The sequence below is a fragment of the Neovison vison genome, chromosome X (assembly GCF_020171115.1).
Source record: "Neovison vison isolate M4711 chromosome X, ASM_NN_V1, whole genome shotgun sequence".
Lineage (NCBI taxonomy): Eukaryota > Metazoa > Chordata > Mammalia > Carnivora > Mustelidae > Neogale > Neogale vison.
In genome coordinates this window covers 111,674,273-111,701,695 of record NC_058105.1, presented here as the reverse complement: position 1 = coordinate 111,701,695, position 27,423 = coordinate 111,674,273, and the positions used below count along the sequence as shown (strand labels likewise).

General features: G+C 43.1%; 1 protein-coding gene across 1 annotated transcript in view; it reads right to left on the bottom strand.

Annotated features, from left to right (window-relative positions):
- The window catches only part of PCYT1B (phosphate cytidylyltransferase 1B, choline), a 121,683-nt gene extending 98,781 nt beyond the window's left edge, over positions 1–22,902 (bottom strand). The window contains exon 1 of the mRNA XM_044235222.1: positions 22,561–22,902. Within this exon, the coding sequence (XP_044091157.1) occupies positions 22,561–22,632 (72 nt within the window). The 5' untranslated portion in view covers positions 22,633–22,902. The remainder of the gene's footprint in view (positions 1–22,560) is intronic.
- Positions 22,903–27,423: the final 4,521 nt, after the last annotated feature.

The window sequence follows — 27,423 nt, the reverse complement described above, 5'->3', positions numbered from 1 at the left end:
CCCAGGGCTCCCTGGTGGGATTAAGTTCCAATTGCCGCCATGGTAGCTGACTTGACAGTACACCCTCCATTGCCTGCCTGCCTTTCCTTGTCTCCTTTGCCCACTCTCTTGTGGCTGTTGCCTGGGCTCATTCCCCAGATGAACTACCTGAACTTGAATCTTTTGTCTCAGGGTCTGCTTCTGGGAGATCTCCAATTAGGACTAGTTCAGCGTCCAGGCAAAATATCTTTTATATCCTCCTATGGATACAAATGTGCCATAACATCCCTTGTAAATGTCTATTAGCCTATTTTTTAAAGTAGGCATTACATTTAAGCTTTTTCCTCTTTAAAAATACCTTTTTCTTCCATTTTATTTTTCAATATTTAATCAAGTCAGTGTGCTAGAAATTTTATATCCATTGTAGAGAAAATATTAGCTCCATCCATATTCCTAATTTAAAATTTAGTTACAGTTTGTATGCTCCTACATAGACGATACTACTCTTAATATTTATCAAGAATGCCGTTTGTAGGGGCACCTGGGTGGCTCAGTGGGTTAAGCCGCTGCCTTCGGCTCAGGTCATGATCTCAGGATCCTGGGATCGAGTCCCACATCGGGCTCTCTGCTCAGCGGGGAGCCTGCTTCCTCCTCTCTCTCTGCCTGCCTCTCTGCCTACTTGTGATCTCTCTCTCTCTGTCAAGTAAATAAATAAAATCCTGTAAAACCTCCTCCTTTCCAAATCCTTCCTCCTTACCGTCGATCCTGTCTCCACTACTTCTTCCATCTCTCCTTCCTCTTTCTCACTCATTTTTTCTCACTGCTTCAGATATACCAAATAAAGAATTAATTACAAAGTAAGAAAGGAGATTGAAAAAGCAAGGTAAAGTTGACAGAATTTAGCGTTTCCTGGAAACCATTATTACGTTCTATGGAATTTTGTCACTTTTATGGCTCTAGTTTGAGATACTTCCCCAGTTTCCCACATGTGGCTTATAGTTTGGGCCTGAAACCTGACATAATCCAGAAGGAAAATTCCACCATACTAAACAATAAAGCCCATGCATAAATCTTCTCCTACTTCAGGAAAATTACGGTAATAAAAATGTTTTTCAGTGTAAAGCATTTTACCTCTCACTTGGTATGTTTACACGTTGAATTGAATCATAATAACACTCCAAGATGGACAGGTTTTAATATTTTCAAATGAGCAAGCAGAATCAGAGAGGTTAAGTGTCTCGAGTAAGGTCGCACAGTAAGGGGCCGAACTATCACTTGAATCCAGGTCTCTTGAGTTCAACCCTGTTTTCCACCAAACTACACTGCCTCGCTTTCCGATCTAGTTATATTTGCTTCGTTAACAAGGCTGCTGGGCTATCTGATGCATATTTCGTCATCCCAAACAGCTCCTTCACTGTTTTTTCTATTGAATTCATGTGACGTGAAGCACTCTTCACTTATATTCATTCAGTTCATTTCCTATCTCCAAAACCATGGAAGTGGACTCACTGTAGGTGCTTGCATTTACGTAGGAGAGAAAATAAACATGGAGGCATTGCCTGATTTACCCGTGGTCCAGGCCCCAGGCTGATACTGGTCCGGGACCTATATGAGCCATTTGGGAAAAGAATAATAGACATAAAAAGTACTCATGGCTTCAAAACTTATTTTTCTTAAAGCTTTTACATATTGAGAGAGCGTATGAGCAAGGAAAGAGGCAGAGGGAGAGGACAAGCAGACTCCCCACTGAGCAGGGAACTTGACTCGGGGCTCCATCCCAGGACTCTGGGATCATGACTGGAGTCAAAGGTAGCTACCCAACCAACTGAGCCACCCAGGTGCCCCTCAAAACTTATTTTTTATAAAACAAAATCAAGAAGATCAAATGAAAGTGCTTTAATTTCTTCTTAACATGGATTTTCTTTTTTTTTCTGGCTTCTATCATAACCAAAAAAGAATTAACTTCTGCTCATTCATTTGACCAAAATGTGTTGAGTCTAAGCACAGTTTTCAGATGCTGGAGAACAACTGCACAGACCCAGCGTGACATAAAAATGCATAAAAATGCAGATGTCACTAATGAAATGTCATTTCATATCTTACATTGAAAAGAAATCGATATTGGACATAAGTCATAGCTCCATTTCTTATAAGATTTCATTTGTTTATTTTTGCAAGAGAGAGAGGGAGAGAAAGCATGAACAGGGTGAGGGGCAGAGGGAGAAGCAGGCTCTCTGTCAGCAGGGAGCCCGATGTGGGACTCGATCCCAGGACCCAGGGATCATGAGCTGAGCTGAAGGCAGACGCTTAACCCACTGAGCCACCAACCCGCTCCATTTCTTAGTGTTCAAAGACACCATGCCACAATGGTTGTGCCTGTGTTTGAGAATGTCCTAGATGAGGTAAGTTGTTTTTAACCTATGTGAGAGGTATTTATCTAAATGCTGATGATAAAATCAGCTATAAGTATAGTGCATTTGGTTTTGCTCTAGCAAAACAGAAATGATAGCAGCTTTTTGCATAAATTAAAGTTGCCCTTAGCTGGAATAAATCATTCTTATTGACATTAGCAGCTGTGTAGTCAGTAAAGAATTATTGTTGCTATTACTTAGTGGTATTTATAAACACTTTTATTTTCTAAGTGCTTTACAATCACTTATTGTCTAATTAATATCTAATCATCTGTTTACAAGTAATAATCACACATGTAGCGCAGTTTAATCAAAACTCCAATTGCAGCCACCGTCACACTCAAGAATATTGTGTAAATTTTGGTCTCTCTTTGGTGGGGTTTGGGTCCAGACATATGACTGAAACACATACAGCAGGGGGAAAAAATGAATCAAGATTCCTCACTTGGATTTGAGCATAATTTGGATTCACAACTTTTGCATGCCAAACATATTATCTGAATGTCACTGGCTACGGGAAAATACAGCTAATCTTCACCACTTAATGGCTCAATTACACATAAAAATTTTTTAATTTAAGCCACAAAATTGGCTGATAGTTTATAATAAACGTTCAAGGGCAGACACTGACTTAACATTGGAAGTGTTAGTCACAATCACTGTTTCAGTGATTATCATGGAAAAGATCAAATTTAACAAAGGTGGCTCGGGGACCATCAAGGTTAATCTAACACAGGTTCAAGTCTAGACCAAGCTACGGTCAGTACAAACACCTGCCAGAAATAATTACCTACTGCAATCCCCTGTCAGTCTCCCCAAGTGTTATCCTATAAGTAATTATGGGAACTGTGGAAGAATTTTTTTAAGCAGGTGAAGGATATGCATACTAATGCAGTTGTCCCATAAATTTTCCTACAAGTAGAATTGCTGAGTCAGGGTACTTGAATTTTCAAGGCTTTTTTGTACATGTTTTTTGATACTATTATCTTCCAGAATTGGAAGATTGTCTTCCAGAATAGTTGACCAGATTTACACTGCTTCTGATACGCCTAAAGAGCCGTCTTTCTTTCTTGGCTATTGATATGTTGAAAACCAGTTTCCTTCCTTCTTGCTTTGCCACCAGGCAGTTTCCCAATACAGCAGTAAATACTGCAGGGTCCTGAGAACCGACCCCGGGCCTTGCAACTGTGACACAAATGTGCTTGACTGGCACGTGAGTCAGCAAAGCCATCTGAGGCCAGAATGGAGAAACCCACTCACAAGCAAATCATCATCTGAGGATTTAAAAATCCTCAGACTTTTTAAATAACTGATTTTGAATGGCATGGACTCAAGAGTAAGATCTTCATCTTGTAAAATTTGTCCCCAGAATCTTTGAATGCCCAAAGAGAGATTTAGTTGAGGTGGTGGTCGCAGGGGTACCTGACTGGCTCCGTCTGTAGAGCGTGAGCAGCCTGATCTCGGGGTTGTGAGTTCAAGCCCCACACTGGGTGTAGAGCTTATTTAAAATCTTCAAAAAGAGAGAGAGAGAGACTTGGTTTTATCTTCTGTATTAGTTTCTTATTGCTCCTTATAACAATTTACCACAAATGTTGTGGCTTGAAACAATACAAATATATTATCTTCATCTGGGGGGGGTGTCAGAAGTCTGAGGTGGGTCTCTGTGGACTAAAATCCATGTATCAGCGAGACTGCATTCCTTCTGGAGGCTCCAGGGGAATGTCCATTCCCTTGCCTCCTCCAACTTCTAGAGCTGCCTGCATCCCTTGGCTCCCTGCCCACTTCCTTCCGTCTCATGAGCCAGCAACTGCATCAGCGGCCACCTCGGCCACAGTCACATCTCTCCCTTCCTTGCCTGCTCCTTTCGCTTGAAAGGACCCTTGTGATTACACTGGGCATTTGGATGATCCGGGATAATCTCTTGTATCTCGACAGCTTTAACTTCATCACATCTGCAAAATCCCTTTTGCCGAGTCAAGTAAGACGTTATAGGTTCCTGGGTTCTGGGAATTAGGATGTAGACATCTCGGGGCGGGGTGGGGGGTGCATTAGTCTGCCTACCGCACGTTCCTTAGCATGAGGAACTCATGAGTATCGTGAGTATCTCATCTCCGGATATTGGAACAATACGTTGCCTATAATTTTAAAACAGTCATTTGTAAAACACTGCTTTGTGTCAGGCACAGGCACTCTGCCAGGTTTGCAGGTAAGAATCCGTGCACAGAGAGGTTAAGTAATTTCCCCAAGGTCACAGAGCTTGGCAGAGCTGAGTTTCAAACTCAGGCCTACTGGCCTTTAAAGCCCCTGTTCATCGTATGCCGCTCAACATTTCCCACGCTCTGCTCACTTTGCTCTCTTTGGATAGCCTTCATGTTGAAAGCTTTTCAGTTAGTTTGACAGTTAATGATACAACCTCGTAGATAAAACCTTTTATCAAACCCCTATAAATCTCATATTTGACTCATTCCGCAGGTGCCAGTGCAGGATGGCATCAGGAAACACTCATTCAAGATGATGTCGCCACATGCTCTAATAAATCTTTCCGGAGTAGCATCAGGTGGGTTCTTCCTCCAGCATACAAACAGGAGCAGACTCACCAGGTCCTCTTCTCTGGGGGGTGAAATGTTAATCTCCGAATAATATCAGGGGGTGCGGGCCAGAAAATATCTTTCCAACAACAGCCTACAAGTATATCCACTCTCTTATTCTTGAAAAAAGAAAGCCTGACACTTGAGGGGTTTCATTTCACATCTTAATCAAGTTTCTCATCCTTTCTGCTTCACCTCGCAAAATTCTTGGCCTTGGCTGCACGTGACAATCACCTGGGGAGCTTTCGAAACCACAGAAGCCTCGTTCCCCTACCCCCAAGAGATTCTGCCCTTTTTAGCCTGGACTGCAGCAGCAGGACATTAAAAAATACAGAACGAGGGGAGCCTGGGTGGCTCAGATGGTTAAACCTCTGCCTTCGGCTCAGGTCATGATCTCAGGGTCCTGGGATCAAGCCCCACATCAGGCTCTCTGCTCAGCAGGGAGCCTGCTTCCCCCTGCCTGCCTCTCTGCCTACTTGTGATCTGTCTCTCTCTGTCAAATAAATAAATAAAATAAAATAAAAGTCGGACACTCAACAGACTGAGCCACCCAAGTGCCCCAAAAGCAATCATTTTAAACCTACTCTATTTAAGTGCCAGGGGAGGGGCTCTGTGGAATGACTCGGTAGTGGTGCTCAACAGGGACTACATGCAGTCCATGTGCTGCCACGGAAGCCCATTCTTGCTCCAAGAATAAGTACTCTTCAGTAAGTAAGTAAGCAAGCATGAGGTAAGAACATTTCCAAAGAAAAATAATCCTTTATTTCTGCAAAGTAACCCAGATAACTTCACCACACCACTCAACCCTAGGAATTCAAAAGCAATAAAAGCGTCAGCAGTAAACCATGGCAGGCCCTGGCACATGTTAATACTACCGTTGCTCAAAACATTTTTGGAGTGGTTCTTCTGAAATTTTCATTGTGGCCATTTTATTTTTACCTTTTTAAAGATTTTATTTATTTATTTGACAGACAGATCAGAAGTAGGCAGAGAGGCAGGCAGAGAGAGGGAGAAGCAGGCTCCCCAGTGAGCAGAGAGCTCAATGTGGGGCTCGATACCAGGACCCTGGGACCATGACTTAAGCCAAAGGCAGAGGCTAAACCCACTGAGCCACCCAGATGTCCCTCATCGTGGCCATTTTATAAGGCCATTAAGGAAAATCTGTTTTGGAGGTCGTAGGGCATGCAATTCTTGATCTCAGGATTGTGAGTTTGAGCCCCACATTGGGTGTAGAGATTACTTAAAAATACAATCTTAAAAATAAGGAAGTCAGTTCTTATATCATCAAATCAGTATTTGGGGGGGGATCCAAAGAGGTATTAACCAGATTTCCAGATTTACCATTCATCTATCAAACCACCAGTTGGCTTTAGGTGGTTTCAAAAATATTGGAAATAACCCTCGAGGATGATTGTGTCCTCTGTTGCCATCCAGTAAGAAGAGGGGGTGGCCTACTCTGGCAAGAAATTCCTGAAGAGCTAGAGATCTTCAGTGAGGAAGGTGACCCCAAGGCTCTGAGTTCAGTTTTTTAGAGCAAGAATCACCCGGAGAATTTGTTAAACTAGTTCCCCAGGCCACGTTCCCGGAGATGCTAATTCAGCAGGCCAGCAAGGGCCCATCAACTTGGTTTTCTCTTCAGCTGGTACAGGTGCTGCCTGAGCCCCACACTTTGAGTAACACTATCGGAGAGCAAAACTGAAGACAAAAATAATGATGTGAACGTATACGTTTTATTATCCTTTTTTCAGAAAGGATAGAAATTGTCAAAAGGACTCAAGACCCAACTTGGAGAGACTCTTGCCAGGCACGCCGGTGGGTGTGTGGTGGGGGCTCAGTCAGTTAAGCGACTGAATCTTGGTTTCAGCTCAGGTCATGATCTCAGGGTTGTGAAACTGAGCCCCAGGTCAGGCTCTGAGCTCAACACAAAACCTGCTTGTTCTTCTCCCTTCACCCCCTGTGAAAATAAATAAATAAATCTCAAAAAAAAATCTACCCAGTCATAATACTATTAAACAAAATCCCAAACAAACTGAAAACCTCATTTGTCTGCATTGGTGGATGCAAGACATCTCATGCATTATTTGGAAAACTGGAAGTCAGAGGGAAACAATCAGGCGTTTATCTTAGCTCTTCTATTCAAACGTACTTCTGAGTGACCAAGTTGTAAGGAAAAGTGTATCATCTTTGAATGAGTAATAAAAGTATGACGGGGGGTGCCTGGGTGGCTCAGTTGGTTAAGCAACTGCCTTCGGCTCAGGTCATGGTCCCGGAGTCCCAGGATCGAGTCCCACATCAGGCTCCCAGCTCCGTGGGGAGTCTGCTTCTCCCTCTGACCTTCTCGCCTCTCATGCTCTCTCTCACTGTCTCTCTCTCAAATAAATAAATAAAATCTTTTAAAAAAAAGTATGACGGTAATAAAGAACATGATGGATTGGACTCTCCCAATTTGATAAGCACTAATGAATGATTGGATCTAGGCACTAAGCATCAACCACGGCTTACACGACAAAAAGACAAATAACCATGAATATTAGATGTGCCTGACATAAAGAAGGCCGTATACCACCCATCAAATAGTTTGTCAAGCAAACAGAACCTGGCTTCAATGACACCTCTTGATCTGAGACCAATTGATGGGAAATTCAGAAGGGATAAAGGAGGACCTTAACACCACAGGGATGCAATCAGCAAGATCCAGATTGTAGGAAGCGCTATAGGACAAACTCAGTTTCTGCAACCAAAAAATTGCAAGAAATCTATGGATTAGATGAAATCTAAAAGACACAGAAATCACAGCATTGTGATGTATACCCCAAATTATTAGGATCCTAGTTCAAAACACTGTAAAATATTATGATATGCATGAAACAATAAGAAATTTGGACAATTTGGGGGTGCCTGGGTGGTTCCGTTGCTTAAGCATCTGACTCTTGGTTTCGGCTCAGGTCATGATGTCAGGGTAGAGAAATTGAGCCTTGCGTGGGGCTCAAGCACCTGCTTGAGATTCTCTGCCTCTCCCCCGACACGTGTGCACACTCTCTAAAATAAGAAAATAAATAAAATCTTAAAAAAAAATTTTGAACGGGGGCGCCTGGATAGCTCAGTGGGTTAAAGCCTCGGCCTTTGGCTCAGGTCATGATCCCAGAGTCCTGGGATCGAGCCCCACATCAGGCTGTCTGCTCAGCAGGGAGCCTGCTTCCACCTCTCTCTCTGACTGCTTCTCTGCCTACCTGTGATCTCGGTCTGTCAAATAAATAATAAAATCTTTTTAAAAAATTTTGAACAGTTTCTAGATGCCATAAAAGAATTATTATTAAATGTTTCAGGTATAATGATATCTTGTTTATGTTTCTTGAAGCTTCATTTTAGAAATATACAGTGAAGGGGCACCTGAATGGCTCAGTCGGTTAAGCGTCTAACTTAGGCTCAGGTCATGGTGCCAGGGTTTCGGGATGGAGCCCCGCGTCGGGCTCCCTGATCATCGGAGAGCCTGCTTCTCCCTCTGCCTGCCGCTCCCCCTGCTTGTTCTTTCTCTCTCTTTCTCTAATAAATAAGTAAAATCATTAAAAAATCTAAAAACTAAGAAATACACAGTGACGTATTTGCAGATGAAGTCTATTGTGTGGGTGAGGGGAGTGGTTAGGGCTCTAGATGAGCCGTTCTCAGCTGGGTGGAATTTGATCTTCCACCGTTCGGAGATGTCTGGAGTCATTTTGGGTCGTCCCATCTTGGGGGGGTGACGCTGCCGACATCTACAGCTGCACTCCCTATGGTGCACAGAAACAGCCCTCCACTGTGGGGGACTGGCTCTGCCCTCACGCCCTGACAACCTTGAATGTGTCCACTTGAATGTGTCAGAGGTCATCTGAATGTGTCCACATAGCTCACATTGGCAAAGACTTGAACTGCAGCTCATCTGAGTGTAGGCAGACGGTCTTGTGACCTTCCTAGACTGTGAGAGGCAGAAGCCTGTTAGGAGAGGCTTAGAGGCCACTTCCCACTTGCCTCTATCTCCACGATGAGACTCTCATGAGGCAGTTTCTTTTTCTTATCTTTTTTTATTTTTAAGATTTGTTCATTTATTTTATTTTATTTATTTTTTAAAGATTTTTTTTTTATTTGACAGACAGAGATCACAAGTAGGCAGAGAGGCAGGCAGAAAGAGAGATGGGGAATCCGGCTTCCTGCTTAGCAGAGAGCCCGATGCGGGGCTCGATCCCAGGACCCTGGGATCCTGACCTGAGCCAAAGGCAGAGGCTTTAACCCACTGAGCCACCCAGGTGCCCCTATTCATTTATTTTAGAAAGAGAGAGCACACAGTGGGGAGCAGCAGAGGGAGAGAGAAATATTCAGCAGGATCCATGCCCAGCATGGGGCTTGATCCCACAATCCTGAGATCATGACCTGAGCAGAAATCAAGAGTTGGATTCTTAACTGACTGAGCCACCCAGGTGCCCCTCATACGGTAGTTTCCAATCACCTCCTGGGTTCTGTTGAGGTCTGGGCCTTCCTGCCCGTCCCCACTCTGTATAGTGCTGCAGAAAAGGAAACCAGTTAGTGACCATCTACACAGCAACAGGAGTTGCTTCTCAGCAACAGGAGTCTGGAGGTCATCGGCCTCTTTCTATTCAGTGCTGTTCTTGGCATGTGAGACAAGGACTACAGGCTGGCACCAGTGGCTACATGTTTTTCACTAGGTAAGTAATAAACTCTCTGAGTCCAAAAACAACTCAATATACTTTTAGTCAAACCAGACAGAACTCGGTTTTGGTCCTGCCTTGTCTTGTGTGCGTACTGGACACACATAATACACAGAACAATTATCCAGCCCCAATTGTCAATAACGCCAAGGCTGAAAAGCTCTACAGGCAACAATATTGGTCCTGAGGTGATCGTTCTTGTAGCTACATGATGAGTACATGAACAACAGAAATGGGAAGACACTGATTTGTCTAATTTTGCATGTTTGAAACTATCCCTAATAAAAGCTGTATCTTCGATTTTTAAAAGATTTTATTTATTTATTTGACAGAGATCACAAGTAGGCAGAGAGGCAGGCGGGGGTGGGGGAAGCAGCCCCCCCTCCACCGCCGAGCAGAGAGCACGAGGGGCTTAATCCCAGGACCCTGAGACCATGACCCAAGCCGAAGGCAGAGGCTCAATCCACTGAGCCACCCAGGTGCCCCTGTATTTTCAATTTTTAACATTTTTTAAAGTAGGCTCCATACCCAATGTGGGGCTTGAACTCACAACCCCAAGATCAAGAGTCATGTGCTCTATCAACTGAGCCAGCCAGGCACCCCAAAAGCTGTGTATTTTTCAAAGGATAAAAAAAAAGAAGAGAGAGGGAAGGAAACCATAGGGGACTCTTAATGATAGAGGAAAAAACTGAGGTGATGGAGAGAGGCAGGTGGGGGGGATGAGCTAAATGGGCAATGGGTATTAAGGAGGGCACTTGGGATGAGCCTTGGGTGTTATAGTAAGTGATGAATCACTAAACTCTACTCCTGGAAGCAATATTGTACTGTATGTTAACTAACTAAAATTTAAATAAAAATTTAATATAAATAGGGGCACCTGGGAGCTCAGTGGGCTAAGCCTCTGCCTTTGGCTCGGGTCTGATCCCAAGGTCCTGGGATGGAGCCCCGTATTGGGCTCTCTGCTTGGCAGGGAGCCTGCTTCCCCCTCTCTCTGCCTGCCTCTCTGCCTACTTGTAATCTGTCTGCCAAATTAATAAATAAAATATTTTAAAAATTAAAATCAACAAATAGACAAACTAAAGAAATTGGTCACCTTGCTTTATTAGATGTCTAACACTTCAAGTGCATTTAATGAGGCAACATGCAAATAGGCACAAATTTGCCATCAGATTTCTAGCTCCACCACTAAATTACAAACTGTGTGTTCTTAAGCAAATTACTTAACCTCTTTAAATCTCAGTTTCCTCACCAATAAAATAAGGCTAATTATGCCCCTGAGGGTCTCATAGGGATTAAATATGAGTGTTTGGCTGAGTGTTTTACCTAAATACCTTTATTAGACCTCCTTCCTTTGTTCTTTTTGTTTGCTACTCTTCAATACAGAAATGCAAAGAGCCCTTCTCCTCACCTGGACAAGCTTCTTTTCAAACAATTCCCTGGAAAACATAAATGGCCCTTGTATAAAATGTTTGGTCCTAAGGGCTTAAAACAACAAACTCTAGAGGGACCCTGGAGGGATGGAGAGTATGAAGGAATGTATGTGGTTAATTCATTAGTTTTTTTTTTAAGATTTTTTTAATTTCAGAGAGAGAGAGAGCAGGTGCACGGGCGAGTCGGGGGAGGGGCGGGGGGGGGTAGAGAATCTCCAGCAGACTCCACACCAAGTGCAGAGCATGACGCTGGGCTTGATCTCATGACCCTGAGATGGTGACCTGAGCAGATGTCAAGAGTCAGACGCTTAACCAACTGAGCCACCCAGGCAACCCAATTCATTAGTTCTTAATCCCAGGGTCATCTTGCCCCACAGAGTACATTTAACAATGTCTGCAAACATTTTTGTTGTTAAGACTTGGGTGGGGCCAGTTCTAGTAGCATATACTGGTTAGAGACTAGGGATGCCCCTGAACATTCCACTAAACGCACATGAGAAAGAATTATCTGGCCCCAAATATCATTAGTACCAAGGTTGAGAAACCCTGGGTTAAAGTGACCAAAACTCCTTGGTGAAGCTTTTCCTGGATAATTAACTTTACCTTTCTTTGTTCTTCTTATCCAACACATACAGGCTATTAAAGGCATGCTCAGGAGAAATCATTCAAAATGTGATTACTCTAGCTCTGTGGCCCTAATTTGTTATTCATTTCTTTATGAGAAAAAAAAAATCTGAGCAGTGTTCTGATTTTATTGCCTTTGAGTTTCAAATAGCAAACTTGAAGCATGCACTGATTACCTTCTTAATTAATAGGCTGTGAAGGCAGGGCATCACTTTATTAACTAGTGGGAAGGATGTACCACCTCTTGACAGCTTAGTCGTCTTTATTCCCAACTGTGATGCCAATGGGGGAGGATTGGGATGAAGGAGATTCAGACGTTTCTCCCCAAACAGATATATTTTTCTTGTTAAAATAGTTCATCTTAGTTTCAGTGACACCTGCCTACCATGTCATTATTAAATAGAAAATATTATGGGTAATTTGCCCCCCATCCTGCATCCCCCCTTTTTTTTATTTTTTATTTTTTCCGTATCCCCCCTTTAAAAGTCTAGACACTTGGGGTGCCAGGCTGGCTCAGTTGGTAGAGTATGTGACTCTTGATCTCGGGTTGAGAGTTCGAGCCCCACATCGGGTGTGGAAATTATTTAATAATAATGATGATGATAATAATAATAATAATAATGTCAAGGTACTTGACATTAAGACCATAAGGCCATAGGTAAATGGGGGTAATTGTGTTCAACTGGCAAACAATGGCAAGGCCATTTCTGTGAGATGTGTTGTGTATTTCATGGAGAAATAAGGCAAAAATGTTTGTGAAGACAAAAAGTCGGGGGGAAAATCTATACAGGTGGTAGAATGGCCTGATCAATGAGGTAGGCCAATGAGGTAGCTGCTTTTATTTTGTCTCTCCCTCAACCCACTCCACTCCATCTATGAAAACCCATCCCACTGCACAGCCCAGGATTGGGACACCTGATTAAGAAGCCAAGCCCTGGTCATTGTTCAGGGGTTTCTCTGATCCTCCAGCTCCCTCTTTAAGGAATTAGAACTAAGAGATGGAGTCTGAGTAGGTCAGGGGATTAGAGTAAATATCTCTGCAAATAACCCTTTCTGAGGTCTTCTCACGCTGCTCCAGTCCCTTTCCTTGCTGAGACTGGCTTTTCAGCTTTCTGTGGATTCTATTGGATAGACCTTTGCATTTCCCCCACTGAGAAAGCTAGCTTAGGGCACCTGGGTGGCTCAGTCGGCTAAGTGTCTGCCTTCGGCTCAGGTCATGAGGATCCTGGGATCCTCATGGGATCCTGGGATCAGGTCCCCATTCAGGCTCCCTGCTCAGCAAGGAGTCTGCTTCTCCCTCTCCCTCTCCCCTGTCCCTCTGCTCTTGTGCTTGTTCTCTTTCTCTCAAATAAATAAAATCTGTTTTTAAAGAAAGGAAAAGCTAGCTTAGTGGGTACTGTTCCTTGGAATCCAGCAATCTCTGTCTGAGACAGATGGGCACATATCTCCACTAGGAGATGAAACTAACAGGAGAAATGAAGCTAAGGGCTAAGAGTGAAAGGCCATGTTAACAGCCATTTACGCTTCATGCCTAGGACCATCAAGGGACCATCAGCTCACAGTAAATTCACCTTCTCATAAAACCTCTAGTTCTAGATGTACCACACTTTTGATACTTTCATATACAAACTTACAACTCTTTTTGTGTTATGGTATCAAATCATTATCTCATAGTGTTATATAATTCTCCTTTATAAACTTGATTTTCTTTCTTATATTGTTAGCTAACCCATCAACCAGACTTGGGAAGGTCAGTTTACGCCTCCAGGGTGTCTCCACTTTCTTACATCATCACGAACTTGTGTTTCTGTGTGAAGTGTTTTTCAGCTGCACAGGCGGCTCTTGTAGAGCAGTCGTTCTTTTCTTGGGGAGATTTTGTGCCTGCCCCCAAGAGTGATTTTGCAGTGTCTGGATGTAGCTTTTTTAGTATTTTATTTTTAAATAATCTCCATACTGAAGGTGGGGCTTGGACTTACAACCCTGAGATCAAGACTCACATGATCTATGGACTGAGCGAGCCTGGCACCATGGACAGAGCTTTGATTGTCAGAACTTGGGAATGCTACTGATATTTGGTGGGTAGAGACCAGGGAAGTTGCTCAGTAAAGGCCTCCCTCCCCCCACGCCCCCACCCCCGCAGCAAAGAATTATCCAGCTCAAAATGTCAATAATGCCAAGGTTGAGAAACCTTACTTTAAGCCGAAGACGGGTCTTTGCAACGAATAACACAATTCAAAATGAGGAAAGGATTTCAATAGAGGTTTCTCCAAAGAAGATACACAAATGGCCAATAAACGGGTGAAAAAATGCTAAACCTCACTAGTCGTTACAGAAATACAAATCAAAAGCCCAATGAGATACCGTGTCACCCCCATTAGAATGGCTATGATTTTGAAAATGGAAAATAACGAGTGTTGGTGGGGATATGGAGAAACTGGAACCTTCATACATGGCTGGTGGGAATGTTACACAGTACAGTCTCTTTGGAAAACAGTCTGGCAGTTCCTCGAAAAGTTAAAAATAGAGGGGCGCCTGGGTGACTCAGTCAGTTAGGCATCCACCTTGAGATTATGACTCAGGTTGTGACCTCTGGGTCGTGGGTTTGAGCTCTGTGCTCAGCGGGGAGTCCTGCTTCAGATCGTCTTTCTGTCTGCCCCTCCTCTCTATCTCTCTCTCTCTCCAATAAAAAAATGTTTAAATCTTTTTTAAGAAAGTTAAAAATAGAGTTACCATTTGACCCAGCTATTCCACACCTAGGTGTTTATCTAAGAGATTTGAAAAACATATGTTCATAGGGCACCTGGGTGGTACGTTCAGTTAAGCATCTGACTCTTGATTTCGACTCAGATCTCGATGTCAGCATTGTGAGTTCGAGCCCCACATAAGGCTTCATGCTCAGCGGGGAGTCTGCTTGAGATTTTCTCTCTCTCTCTGCCCCTCCCCACTGTGCTCACGCACCTGTGCTCATGCACCTGTGCTCTCTCTCAAATAAGTAAACAAATATTTTAAAAAAAGGAAACACATGTTCACAGAAATCTTGTACGCAAATGTCATAAGCATTATTCACACTAACCAAGAAGTGGAAACAACCCAAATGGTCACTGCCTGATCAACAGAGAAACAGACAGTGGTCTCTCCATACAATGAAATGTTATTTGGCCATAAAAATGGATGACATACAGATACACACTATAACATACATAAACCTTGAAAAGATAAACTAAGTGAAAGAAGACAGACACAAGAAACTGCATATTGTATGATTCCTCACCTGTGAAATGTCTGGAATAGGCAAATCCACATAAGAGAAAGTAGATTAGCAGTTGCCTGGTGCTGGGGGTATTGAGGGGTCTGGGGAGGGACTGCTAATGAGTACAATTTGGGGGGGATGATGAAAATCTTAAAATTAAATTGTGTGGAAGGTTGTATAACCCTGTGAATGTACTAAAGCAACAATGAATTATACCCTTTATGACGTGGATTATATATTTAAAAGAATAGCTCTTGGGTCCCTTGGGTGGCTCAGTGGGTTAAGCATTCACCTTCGGCTCAGGTCACCATCCCAGGGTCCTGCAATTCAGCCTTGCATCGGGCTTCCTGCTCACCAGGAAGCCTGCTTCTCCCTCTCTCTCTGCCTCCTGCTCTCCCTGCTTGTGTTCTCTCTCTCTGTGTCAAATAGATAAAACCTTTAAAATAATAATAATGAAAAGGAATGGCCCTTTGAATCTCCTGAGTGTCTATTACAAAGGAGGCGCTCATTAAATAATGTAGTGACCCTTGAAGCATGGAAGACAAACACAAAAAAAGATGTCCTTCCTGCTCTGGTTACTATTATTTTTAAACTTTTCTGTCTAGAGAGGAATAGGAGTGATTCCCTTAAACAACCTCTAAGTTAACCAACCTACAGGGCTCTCCATTTTCCCTAAGGGTCCTCAGAGCACTCTGAGTGCTCTGTCTACTGGTAAGTTACTCTTGAGAAAGCCTGGGTATTTTAGCTCTGAATAGTTGAGTTTTACATTTTCCAAGAATTAACTGAACTTTTCCCCAAACCTATTTATGCCATTGTGACTACAATGATACAATTTAATTAAATGTTATATAAACTGATAAAAATGATGCAAAAAAGTTATTTTTAAACAATCAAATTGTTTTGGAAAGATAAATAGTCATGTGGCTTTTAAAAATTGCTGTTGAATTAGGTGAGGGGAAGACAACTGTAAAAGATAGGGAACAAAATCCCCCCAAATCTAGGATTCTATACTCAATGTTTTGAAGATATCTTGAGTTTTCACTTCACTTAGAATAAACCAAAAATAGAAATCATAGCTGTTGCATATGTGTACACCTTATGAATAAAAGACAACACAGACCTTTAATCAGTGGTCCAATTAAAGGATTGGCCAATTAATAATGTATCTATTTTAAGTTTAATCTAAATATTTAATGCATGCATTAACCATTTTTTCAAACAACTCTTTATTAGAAACATTTTACTTTTCAGTTAACTAACCTCCTAGTCCCCACTGTAAATGGTAAGAAGACTTCTATTGTGCTTCCTGGAGATTATAACTCTCCTACCTTGTATAATGGAAAAAATCCTACAAAGCTCTTTTATTCATTCTCCATTTTTGTATTGAATTCCTTACAAAATTCCTTACAAAAGTCTTTCAACTGCCACCTTAAGGGAAGGTATAGTAGCCGCATGGAAAAGAATTCATGGGGCAGATTTGTAAACGAGTCTTTCCTATCTCTCTTGGAGGCTGATCCAGCTCTTCACGTCTCTGGGGAAGCTGCGGAAGAACTGTAGAGAGGGAGTCTGCCCCCTCTGGTATCTCTGAGCGATCCCGCCTGGATTTGTAGATCACAAACCTACAGCAACCCTAGGATTCTGGCAGGATTTGGGGTAGAGAGTCCTGTAAACAGTGATCGCTACTTCTCTGTTACAGGCGTTAATGATAAAGCCACGCAGTTTAGAGGCTGGAGTCAAGTTGAAATCGGTCTACGATGAAATCGGTCCCACAATGATGCATGCCTCAGAGGCTGGGTTGAAATTTGTTCATTCTCCAGGACAACCTAGACTTGCCCTTCGATGAACAAACTCAGGATTCTCTCTGGGCAAGAAGGATACAGAATGAACACTGATTTAACTTCCTTTCACTCATTCAACAAACATTTACTAAGCATCTACAGTACATCAGGAGCCGTGCATCCAAGATGGATGTCCGCACTCTCCAAGAATATGTAGAACAGGGGTATATAGGTAGAGCAAGCACTTAATGATTGATTTTTTAAAAGATTTTTATTTATTTATTTGACAGAGAGACACAGTGAGAGAGCAGGGGGAGTGGGAGAGGGAGGAGCAGGCTCCCCACTGAGTAGGGACCCCCCCGATGGGGGGGCGCAATCCCAGGACCCTGGGATCATGACCTGAGCTGAAGGCAGACACTTAAATGACTGAGCCACCCAGGTGCCCAATGATTGATTTTTTTAAAATTAATATGATGGTACTATTAAAATCGAATCATATCATCTTTGCTTTAAAAAAATTAACATTTAAATTCTTCTGTACTTTTAAGACTTAATGGAAACGAAGAGGAGAGATGTGAAGCAGCTATTATTTTCTTTTCATCCTGAGTCATACTTTTCATTGTCTTTCCTTTCTCTTCTCTTTCTATGTGCGTATCTGTGTGTACGTGTGTGTGCGTACGTGAGAGAGAGAGAGAGAGAGAGAAAATTTCTAGTTCATGAAAAGTCAAAGAAAACTTTACAGTGCTCTTATAGAGGCGCCTGGCTAGTGCAGTTGGAAGAGCATGAGACTTTTGATGTCGGGGTTATGAGTTCAAGCCCCATGTTGGGCATAGAGAGTACTTAAAAAACAAAGTATCAAAATTTAAAAAATTGAAATGCTCTAATACCTGGGTGAGATTGAAATAAAGGGTATGTTTTCACATTATAAGTCCTCATTGCAAGAATGGGGCAAGATTAATTGGATGCCCGTTCTCATATATCCTTTGCTCCATGGCATGTCAGAGCTAGTTCCAACTCTCTGAGAATAAAGGACAAAAATAAGAGATTCCAGTAAGATTCCTTTTCTTCCCATAGTTTCCAGTACCGGGAAGACTAGAAGAACCCCAGGTTTCAGCAGACACAGGTTTCACCTCTCACTATGCAACTTTTTGTGTACAAAATTGAGACATTTTGGTGAGCTGTAAGATTTTCAGGATGCCTAATAGTCAAAGCTTGCTTAGAGGACCACAGTGGGTGGGCATCTATAGCTTAGGGAGAAATGAGTGTCCTCCAGAACCCCAGATTCAGTTGGAACAAGCATGGAGCGTATGCACTACTCATCAATTTCTAGGGTGAGAACTATCAGCAGAGCCGCCCATGGCAGTGATCATACATCTGTTGACTGGTGTAAATAGGACCGGCGACCCTTGGGTCAGTCTACCAGACAGTTTCCAAAGGAGGCAAAGACTGTGTTGAGTTAACTGCAAGTTGTGCAAATAACATGCCTGTTGCTATAAAGGGAAGGAATTACAGATGGAGGAGAGGAAAGAAGTTCTCATTGTGTTTTGGAACAAAAAGTAAAAACGTAATATATACTTTGGCTTAGTGCCTTTAAAAGATGCTCAGATAGCTAATCTTCAGAAATCTGGAATGTTTCAAATTGTTTAATTCCCTCCAAAGAAAGACTAAATGTTCAATCTACATTCATATTGTTTCAATTATTTTTTTGTTTCTTTGCTTATGGCTTACACACTAGAGATCTTCCTCACCGAAGACAGGGCAGTGACAAATCATATTCTTTGAAGCTAACCACTAAATTGAGGAAATGAGTTGTGTTCTTTACTAAAAAGGAACCCATCTTTGGTATGACCGTTTCGAGCAAGCTGCAAGAATCCACCTCTGTTAGATTTAGAAATTCATGGGCGCCTGGGTGGCTCAGTGGGTTAAGCCTCTGCCTTCGGCTCAGGTCATGATCTCAGGGTCTTGGGATTGAGCTCCGCATCGGGCTCTCTGCTCAGCAGGGAGCCTGCTTCCTCCTTTCTCTCTGCCTGCTTCTCTGCCTACTTGTGATCTCTCTCTGTCAAATAAATAAATAAAATCTTAAAAAAAAAAAAGATTTAGAAATTCAGGTGTCATTCTTCTCTCAGTAGCTCAAAGTCCTCTTCTTTTATTCTATTACCTAGAACCAGGATAGTACCTGGCAAATAGGGTCAACATAGTATTTAAGAACTGATGGGCCTATGCGGTGACTGGTGCCCTGGGAAGGCAGCTCTCCCTGCTGAAGGAGTTGGCAGGTTTAGTTCCAGATCCTCAGGCAGGAGTGCACTGAGCTCCCGTCCTCCCGCCCCCCCCAATGCCTGGAAATCATCTTTCCTTTCAAATAGGAAGCCCTTATCTCGCAATGAAGACTGGTAAAGGGAAAAGAAGAAATGAGAGAGTTTTCATTTTGATCCATGAATTCTCTATAGAAAATCGAGGTTCCCTCCAATGAGTGACATCTTGAAAGAACTGTCTCTGTCAGCCAATCAAAAGATATTTATAGAACCTCTCCTGTGTTCCAGGTTTTATGGGGGCCCACAGGAGCACTCCTTCCAGGGTATCCTGGGATAGAGGGGAAGAAGCAAGGGTTTCAGAATTAGATCTTGAGTTCATAAAATTTTTATTGTGATAGTATTTTATGCTACTGATTTCCTTAATGACCCAACGGAAGAGAGGAAGGTAAATCAGTAGTATAAGATGATTTTACATAGAATTTAGAAATAGCAGAAGGTTTGCCATAAAGAACTAGGCTAACCATATTATTTCCTACCAGGGCACCTTAGGGGATCCTGTTTTAATGAATAAATAAAAATGATGTGTAATTATCATATCAATTGCTTGCATCTAAGTAAGTGCTTCTGGAGTTATTTGATGGTGCTTAAAAATCTTTGGTCTCTGAAGTGCATTTAATGTCTCCTTGACTCTTATCTATATTATTAATTTGCAGATCAAAGTTAACTTGGTGCTATGCAAATGAGGAGACTTCCAATGAATGAAATTTTACTGTAAAATATTAAATCCTTATTCCTTAGAACTGCAATGTATTTTGAGGACATGTGTCAACATATAGAAAAGAGACATTACAATTTAAAACAGCATTATCCAATAAAACGTTCTGCAATGATGTAATATTCTAGCTGTTCAAAGGAGGTAACCACGAGTTCTGTGTGACTATTGAGCACTTCAAAGGTGGCTAGTACCACTGAAGAACTAAAATTTAAATTTTATTTAATTTTCACTAATTAAAATTTAAATGGCCATAAGCAATTAGTGGCTACCTTATTTGACAGTGCAGGCTTAAAGAAAAAGTGAAAATGGAATCCAAGACCCTGAATTCCAGCTGTACTGTACCCTTACTAACTTGGGCATTTTACTTAACTTTTGTGAGCTTCAATTTTCTCACTTGAAAATGAAATATAAATCATAGCTACCTTAGAGGATTTGGAGTAAGAGGAATTGAGATGTATTCAGGCATTCTCCGATTTCCAAATAAGTGCCAATCAAGTACCAAAGTTAAACATGTGGAAAATGAATAACCAGCGCTCTCATTTAAAGGGAGTTTGCATTCCTAGGGAGCTCATAAATATTATTAAATTCATGACTATCCTCTCTGTTCAGATAAAATATTTAATGACAATGTTTATAACTATTGGCTGGTAAGCAGTACCATTAGCTTGGGAGTATCAGTGTATGGTGCACAAAAGCAGTGGGAGGGGCGCCTGGGGGGCTCGTTGGTTGAGCGGCTGCCGGCTGCCGTCAGCTCAGGTCATGATCCCAGGGTGCTGGGATGGAGCCCTGTGTCTGGCTGCCTGCTCCGCGGGGAGCCTGCTTCTCCCTCTCCTCCAGCCCCTGCTCTCTCTTGATCTCTCTCTCTCTCTCCCAAATAAACAAATAAAATCTTAAAAAAAAAAAAGCAGTGGAAATCAGAAAGTTAAATTTATAGAAGTTGAGGTCAGTTCGTGTACCAAAAGTACACTGAGAAACAAAATGGGTGATTAAAATGTCAGCGCAGGGGCACCTGGGTGGCTGAGTGGGTTAAGCCTCTGCCTTCGGCTCAGGTCATGATCTCAGGGTCCTGGGATCGAGGCCCGCATCTGGCTTTCTGGTCAGCAGGGAGCCTGCTTCCCCCTCTCTTTCTGCCTGCCTCTGCCTACTTGTGGTCTCTCTCTCTGTCAAATAAATAAATAAAATCTTTAAAAAAATGTCAGCGCAATCACTTCTTTGTTATTGTTACGATTAACATCTTGATTCCCCAAGGAGATTAAATAAACCCAGTCTGTTTCACAGGTACAAATTAGCAGAAGAGGCAAGTAGTTAGGATCTTAAGCACTTTTGTTGGATGTAATCACATGAAATAAGGTACATAAAGTACTCACCACAGGGCATGACACCTACTAAGGGCTAAAAATTGTAGCCATTATTTTTTTTAAGGATTTCATTTGTAAATAATCTCTACACCCAATGTGGGACTCGAACTCACAACCCTGAGATCAAGAGTCACATGTTCTACTGACTGAGGCAGCCACATGTCCCCAAACTGCAGCCATTGCTATAGTAAGTGATGCTCTTGGGAGACCCATGAGATGAGAAGACTTTGACTATTTTTCAATTCACAAAAGGTATGGGAGAACAGTGCGATTACTTGCACAGACTTAATTCTACGTGACGGGGCATAGAAAGATCATCTCCACTTTCCATATTCATAGCAGTCAAGAACTGAATCCAGTTGTTTTGATACTATTTCAAATCTATTTTTGTCATGAGGCATGAAAGAATGAATAAATGAATGACTAGAATACTTCCTGATTCCCCCATTTACTCAACAAAATGAGCCAGTAAAACTCATGATCCTCAACATATACATTTTTCCAAATCAGAGACAATATTGAGATGAATGGGGAAGGGACCAGTTGGGGGAAATGGTTTACCAGTCAGGTTGTTCAAGTGCCCGGTGGCTGTGGGCCCAGACTACATTGTGAGGCATGTGGTGCTATCCAGAGGCACTGGAAGGGGCATGGCGAGGTTTTGATAGAGTGCCAAAACTCGAAAGAGCAGGGCTGATGTCCTGAGACCCAAGAAAGCACTCTCAGGGGTGTGGTGGGAAATCAGCTTTATGGTGAGACAGAAACATAGCATTGCCAGGAAGCTTCCCCTGGCCCTAATCTCTTCTTCACTTCATCTGAAATCTTCTCACTATTTCATCCCACCACCTAAACTTTTTCTATCTAGAACTCATTTAATTTAACAAGGCTCCACTAAAATGCACATTCCCCTGGGCACCCTCCAGCCCTCCAAATAAAAGACCATATGTATTCTCACTTCTGTGATAATTGCATTCCAAGAAATTCAGAAATAGGTGTCAGGATTTTGTGACTTTTCTAATAGGAAAATTTCTCATTTTATAGGGTAATGAACGCTCTGTTAAAACACTCCTCCAATGCCCTCAGGCTCCCACAGCATCATTCTTTGCCTCGCACCACCTACATTTTCTCAAACTGATTTGACTTTTTTTTCTTTTTTTTTTTTTTTAAGAAAGAGAATCTGTTCCTGTCATCTAATTCTATCCAAGGAGCTTGCATAAGTCAGGGGATAAAGAAAGATGAGTCACAATTTTTCTTTTTTATCACCTTAAGATGGAGAGGATACTATTTCCATTTCGAGTGTGACTCTATTAATTATCACAGAACCATTACACTCACAGATACATAGGACTTCCCTTTTTGGACCGACTTTGATATTCAAAGGGCAAAAATCACTAAGAAAGCATGTATGTTACTGTTACCTTGCGCCAGAATGTGGAAGCGCCACTGTCCCCGGCGTCCCCTTTCGTGGTGCTTTCCTGGTGGCCCACCATGTCTGATCCTGCCCCCCTTTCTCTTTTTCTAGAGTCCTCTCTTCGTTTTGGAGTTCTTTCGAGTCACACGGTGAAATTGTCCTTCTCTGGATTCACCGGTGGACTTGACCGAAGGTTTAGCTTGAAGACGCACTCGGAGGAGCTAGTCACGTCCCAGTGATTGAATAAGCAGAAATCAAGGTGCTGGGTGTTCTTGCTTTATTTACCACAGGCCTCCACTTGTCCCCTCCGGGCTGTTGTTCACTGACAACTGCTGTGCTCTGGACTGGCGCTCTGATGGCCTGTGGCGCGGGGGACAGGCAGGTTGTGGAGGAAGCTGCCCTCGTGAAAAAGGCCATTGTTTAATCTACCCGGTCCCTCCCTGGAGCTATGGCAACAAATTCCGTTGGTGAATTAACTATGTCATTGTGTGCCGGCTCAACTGATTATGCTCCTGGAATGACAAACATTTTCTTGCTTTTTTTCAAGATAAAAAGTAGTCAAGACCTTGAAGTGTTAATATACGACTCAGCACTTTCTTTAAAGAGGAGAACACAGATGGAGAAAAATTGGGTCCTAATAAATATTTTCTCTGCCAAGAAACTATTCTAAATGCCACTGATAAATGGACTGGAATATTTTAACCATGTAGAATCTTCGCAGTTTGCATTAAGGTTATTTCCCCCTTGAATAAGTGTATTAAAAGGGCTTTTGAAATATGCATGTGCTGGGGCCTTTCCCAGAAAAGGATTCTTTTTAACTCTGGTGGCAGCAGAATGCTGCTGTTAATGCATCCTACCTCGTTTCAGAACGAAGATCCGTCTAAATTCATCTTCGCCACGGAAAGATTTTCCCTGTTTCATGCTAGTGGGAGAAGTCGGAGTCACTTGCTCACATGTTCCAGTCTCCAGCATGAGAAAACCTGCTCTGATCAGTTAAAGACTTTGAACCTGAGGATCCATCCATCCCACACTTTCTCTGGCTGGGGGGCTGGCCTGGCTGCTGGAGGGGCTCTGTCAGGGAATTCGCTGCTCCTCTGCCTGGAGTGTAGTGTGTAGTGTGCTCACTTGGCGAGCTGGAATCACGCTTCCGAGGATGCCCTTCCCTTATGGCTCTGGGTTAGACTTGGCCAAGAGAGGGATTTGCACAAGGTGGGGAAGGTAAGTGTGAAGTCATGGCTGTTACTTTCCCCAGGATGTCATGGCTGGGCTTGGTGACAGAAGGTACCAGCTGTACCTCACTCCCCTGGGCTCTGGGTCCAGATCTTCGCAACTGCTAACCTTGTCAAACAACGGCAGGCCTTTCTTCAGCACCATCGAGGTAGGAACAGCTTCTGGTGGCTTCTGGGAAGGTAGCTTCTGCACTTTGGCAGCTAGATGTGCTGGGCTTCTGACTTACGGCTGGGTAACGTCTCCCATCATCCAGCTCCCCTGCCCACCTCCGCTCCTCCACCCGTCCCACAAGGCGCCGGGTCTGTTTCCTGGGAGAAATCCCTTTCTCTACCGCTCACAGCGGCTCTGCTTCTTCAGCTAAGCTGCGGCTGATACACTTATTTTTCCAAACAATATGAGGACTGTAGGAGAGAATCTTCAGCATGAGGGGATTTTGGAGGGCAGCAGGGAGAAAATGCCATGGGACTTGCATCTAGAAGTGACTGAGGAACCCAGGGAAATAGACGTCATATTTGTGTCAGTCTCTCCCCCAGGTCCCTGTAGCCTTCGACCTGCAAAAATTCTGTTCAGATCCAAGCATGTTCTCAAATACCTTTTCCTTCTTCATTCCTATGGTTTCCTCTCTTCCTTATTCTTCTCCCCCGCCAGAGACCATCCCCCACCCCAAAGAGGCTGAAATTGCCTATTGGAGGTAAACCACATGCCAGGGGTAGCTGGCACTTAGTCAACTGCAGGAGAAAAAGAAAAGTCCAAGTCCTGGGCACATTATTTCTCCCAGAATGATCCACTGGAGCCACTGAAATTCTGACAAAACTGACATAGCACACACGGATGGACTCAAAGAGACGATTTCTCTGAAACTCAAGTCAAACCTGGCTCGGCTGTCGAGAAAATATTCACCTCTACCCGCACTGGTTCGCTCTTGTCAGTAATGGAAAAAACCACTCTTCTGTCATCAAGGCCCAATGGTTCACACGAGAGGCTTGTTTCGAAATTGCCTCTTGTTGTCATCTGTTAGAATAACAGTGCATTTGATATTTCTGAGCTTCTCATCACACATCCAAAAGAAGAATCACTGCCAATCTCTTCTCAGTTAATTCCTACTTAGAGGAGGTGATTATTGGTCATGAGCATTAGCAAGTTCAGAGGTTATGGTTAATTTTGGCTCTAGAGCAAACAGAATGGAGACAGGGCCGCCAACACAACACCACAGTGTATTTGTACCACAGATCTGCTCAGGTCATTCAATTAAGCTACTTACTTGGATCATGAAGATGTCTATTATCTGAACACTGATTGGTGGCTTTCTGGCGTCTTGTGTGCTTTTGAGAGTCCCATAAGATTAAATAAATGGTCTCAGGGGATCCCTATGAACAATGCCCTGTGGTCTATACAAGGGGCTCTCCAGAGCCCTGAGAGTTGTGTCAATGGGTAGAGCCTAGTTGCCCAGGCCCACAGAGGTGGACAAGGATGGGCAGCAGATCCCAGCTACTGGATGAGGTACCTTGTGTGAATTAGAAAAGGGTGCTCCTCTGGGCCCAGCAGCCCAATTTGCTGAACAGAGGGAGGGCTGGATTTTAGCCCCTAATTCTCCGAATCTGTGGGAAATCTTTGCAGCCCCTGAGCCTTGGAGAAAAGGGCATTTTCGGGGAAGCAAACTGTGTCAGTCCCATTATAAGAGATACACTCTTGAATTTGGGAAACAAGTATTCTCAGAGCTCACAAAGTGAGGTGTTCTCTGTTGGGAGATGTGGTTGGTCAACTAGGCCTCAGCTCCAAAGCTGATGAAACTGCCCTTCTTCCACACAAATTCCCCAGGAGCATTCTGTTGGCCTTTCTGATACCTTCCTAGCCAGCAGAGTGTGCCCAGGATCATGGCTTTATGTGGCTAATACAGGGCCCTGTATTAGCTCTCTTCTGAGGAGTTTGTATGGCCATGGACACGTGCATGGCCTGGAGGCCCTCACATTCCCAACCCCTAGAAAATTCTTGAGTTCTCCACCCAAATGCCCCCCCCTTGCTGTTTTCAGAACTCACGTGGCCTCTTCTTCGGTGCCATCCTCCCGGGAGTAACCTCCCCAGAGAATTGCATATTCCTGGACATGAGGGGCGGTGGAGCTTTCAGCAGGAAAATGTGAACAGAATCTGGATATCTGGGCCACCCTGTGGTGCAGCACAGAAGAGGGTCTTTGACTCTGCTCCCCTCCCCTCTGCCATCTACACATGTACACACAGTCTGTTAGCATGATTTCAAACTTTTAAATATTTAGACAAATGATACACGGACCTCCATTCAGATTCTTGCCCTGACCCCCAAATGATAGCAGCAGGCTCGGCTAGAGGTATTTGAAATCACTGTAGAAATTAATGGATTAATTAGCATTTTCTGGTTATTTTAATTATAGTTAATTACAGGTAGTTTGTCGTCAAAAGTCTAATCATCTCTGAATGTATGAACAATATGATTTTCTGAATCTAAGTGACTCAAGGCTAGATTCTGGACTGAGATGAAATAATTTGCTCCAACACTAGCACAGTCCTTGGGATATGGTAGTTGCCTTAAAAATGACTGTTAATGAGTAAATGAATCCCTGAAACGTTTTATTAACTGCCTCTCGTCTTTTGCCCTGCCTATGCCAAATAACTGGCTTAGAAACTCTTCGACGGATGAGCTCATCCAAGGCTGTTATGGACGTCTTAGTCAACTGGGCTTAGAAATTCTTTGACTGATGAGTTCACCCAAGGGTGGTTTGGGGTGTTAGTCCAGAGATGAAGCCAGGGAACAGACGAGGAGATGGGAAAGTGAATTCCTGTGACTCCCTGCCTTTTTGCTTTTCCTGAGCCCCTGGAATTAGCTAGCAACCATTCTGAAGAAGGAATACAAAGTTTAGACTTTGCACTTTCAAGTGATAGACTAAAGGCATACTCCACCCCCATGATGTGAAGACATGTCCAAGTTCAAGTGTAGAATTTAGGTATTTTGCATATTCCATTGAATTTACTGAACATGGACTTCATATCAAGCCCTCAACCAGGTGAAAATCTGAAGGCCATTACAGCAGTACCAGCCTTCGAGGCCTTACACATCAGTATATAAGGTACCGTTACATTGAGTATTTGCCCGACTTCAATAATCTATTTTACCACCCCCAGCTCATCATTCTCCATTCCCCCTTACCCTGCTTTGTTTGACTTCATTAGGGACAGATGACGTGTACTGGTTTGCTGTGGGTTTCTCCCAGGAGAGTGAAAGGGCAGGGTCTTTGCTTCACTGCCGATGTCCCCAGTGACTAGAAGAGTGACTGGCACACACAAGGGCTTGGCAAACATTTTGTTGATGAACATATTAATTTGACATCAACGTTGCACTATTTTTTTTTCTCGTTCAATTTGGCTTTGAGTGGGTAGGAAAGTAGCATGAAGACAAGCAATCTGGTTTGACGGTGGGAGGTGCTCCTGAAGGGACTAGAAGCAAATAATGCTCAGATGGAGTTCAGACCTGGAGAACAGCTGGTGTCCAGGGAAAACAAATGCACTGAGAAACTGTAGGAAGCAAGGACCTTTGGAATTTGTTAGCTTTCTTTTCAGGCACACAGTCGTTGTAGTTTGCAGTAACTTGCTGAAACAACCAAGCTCTAGG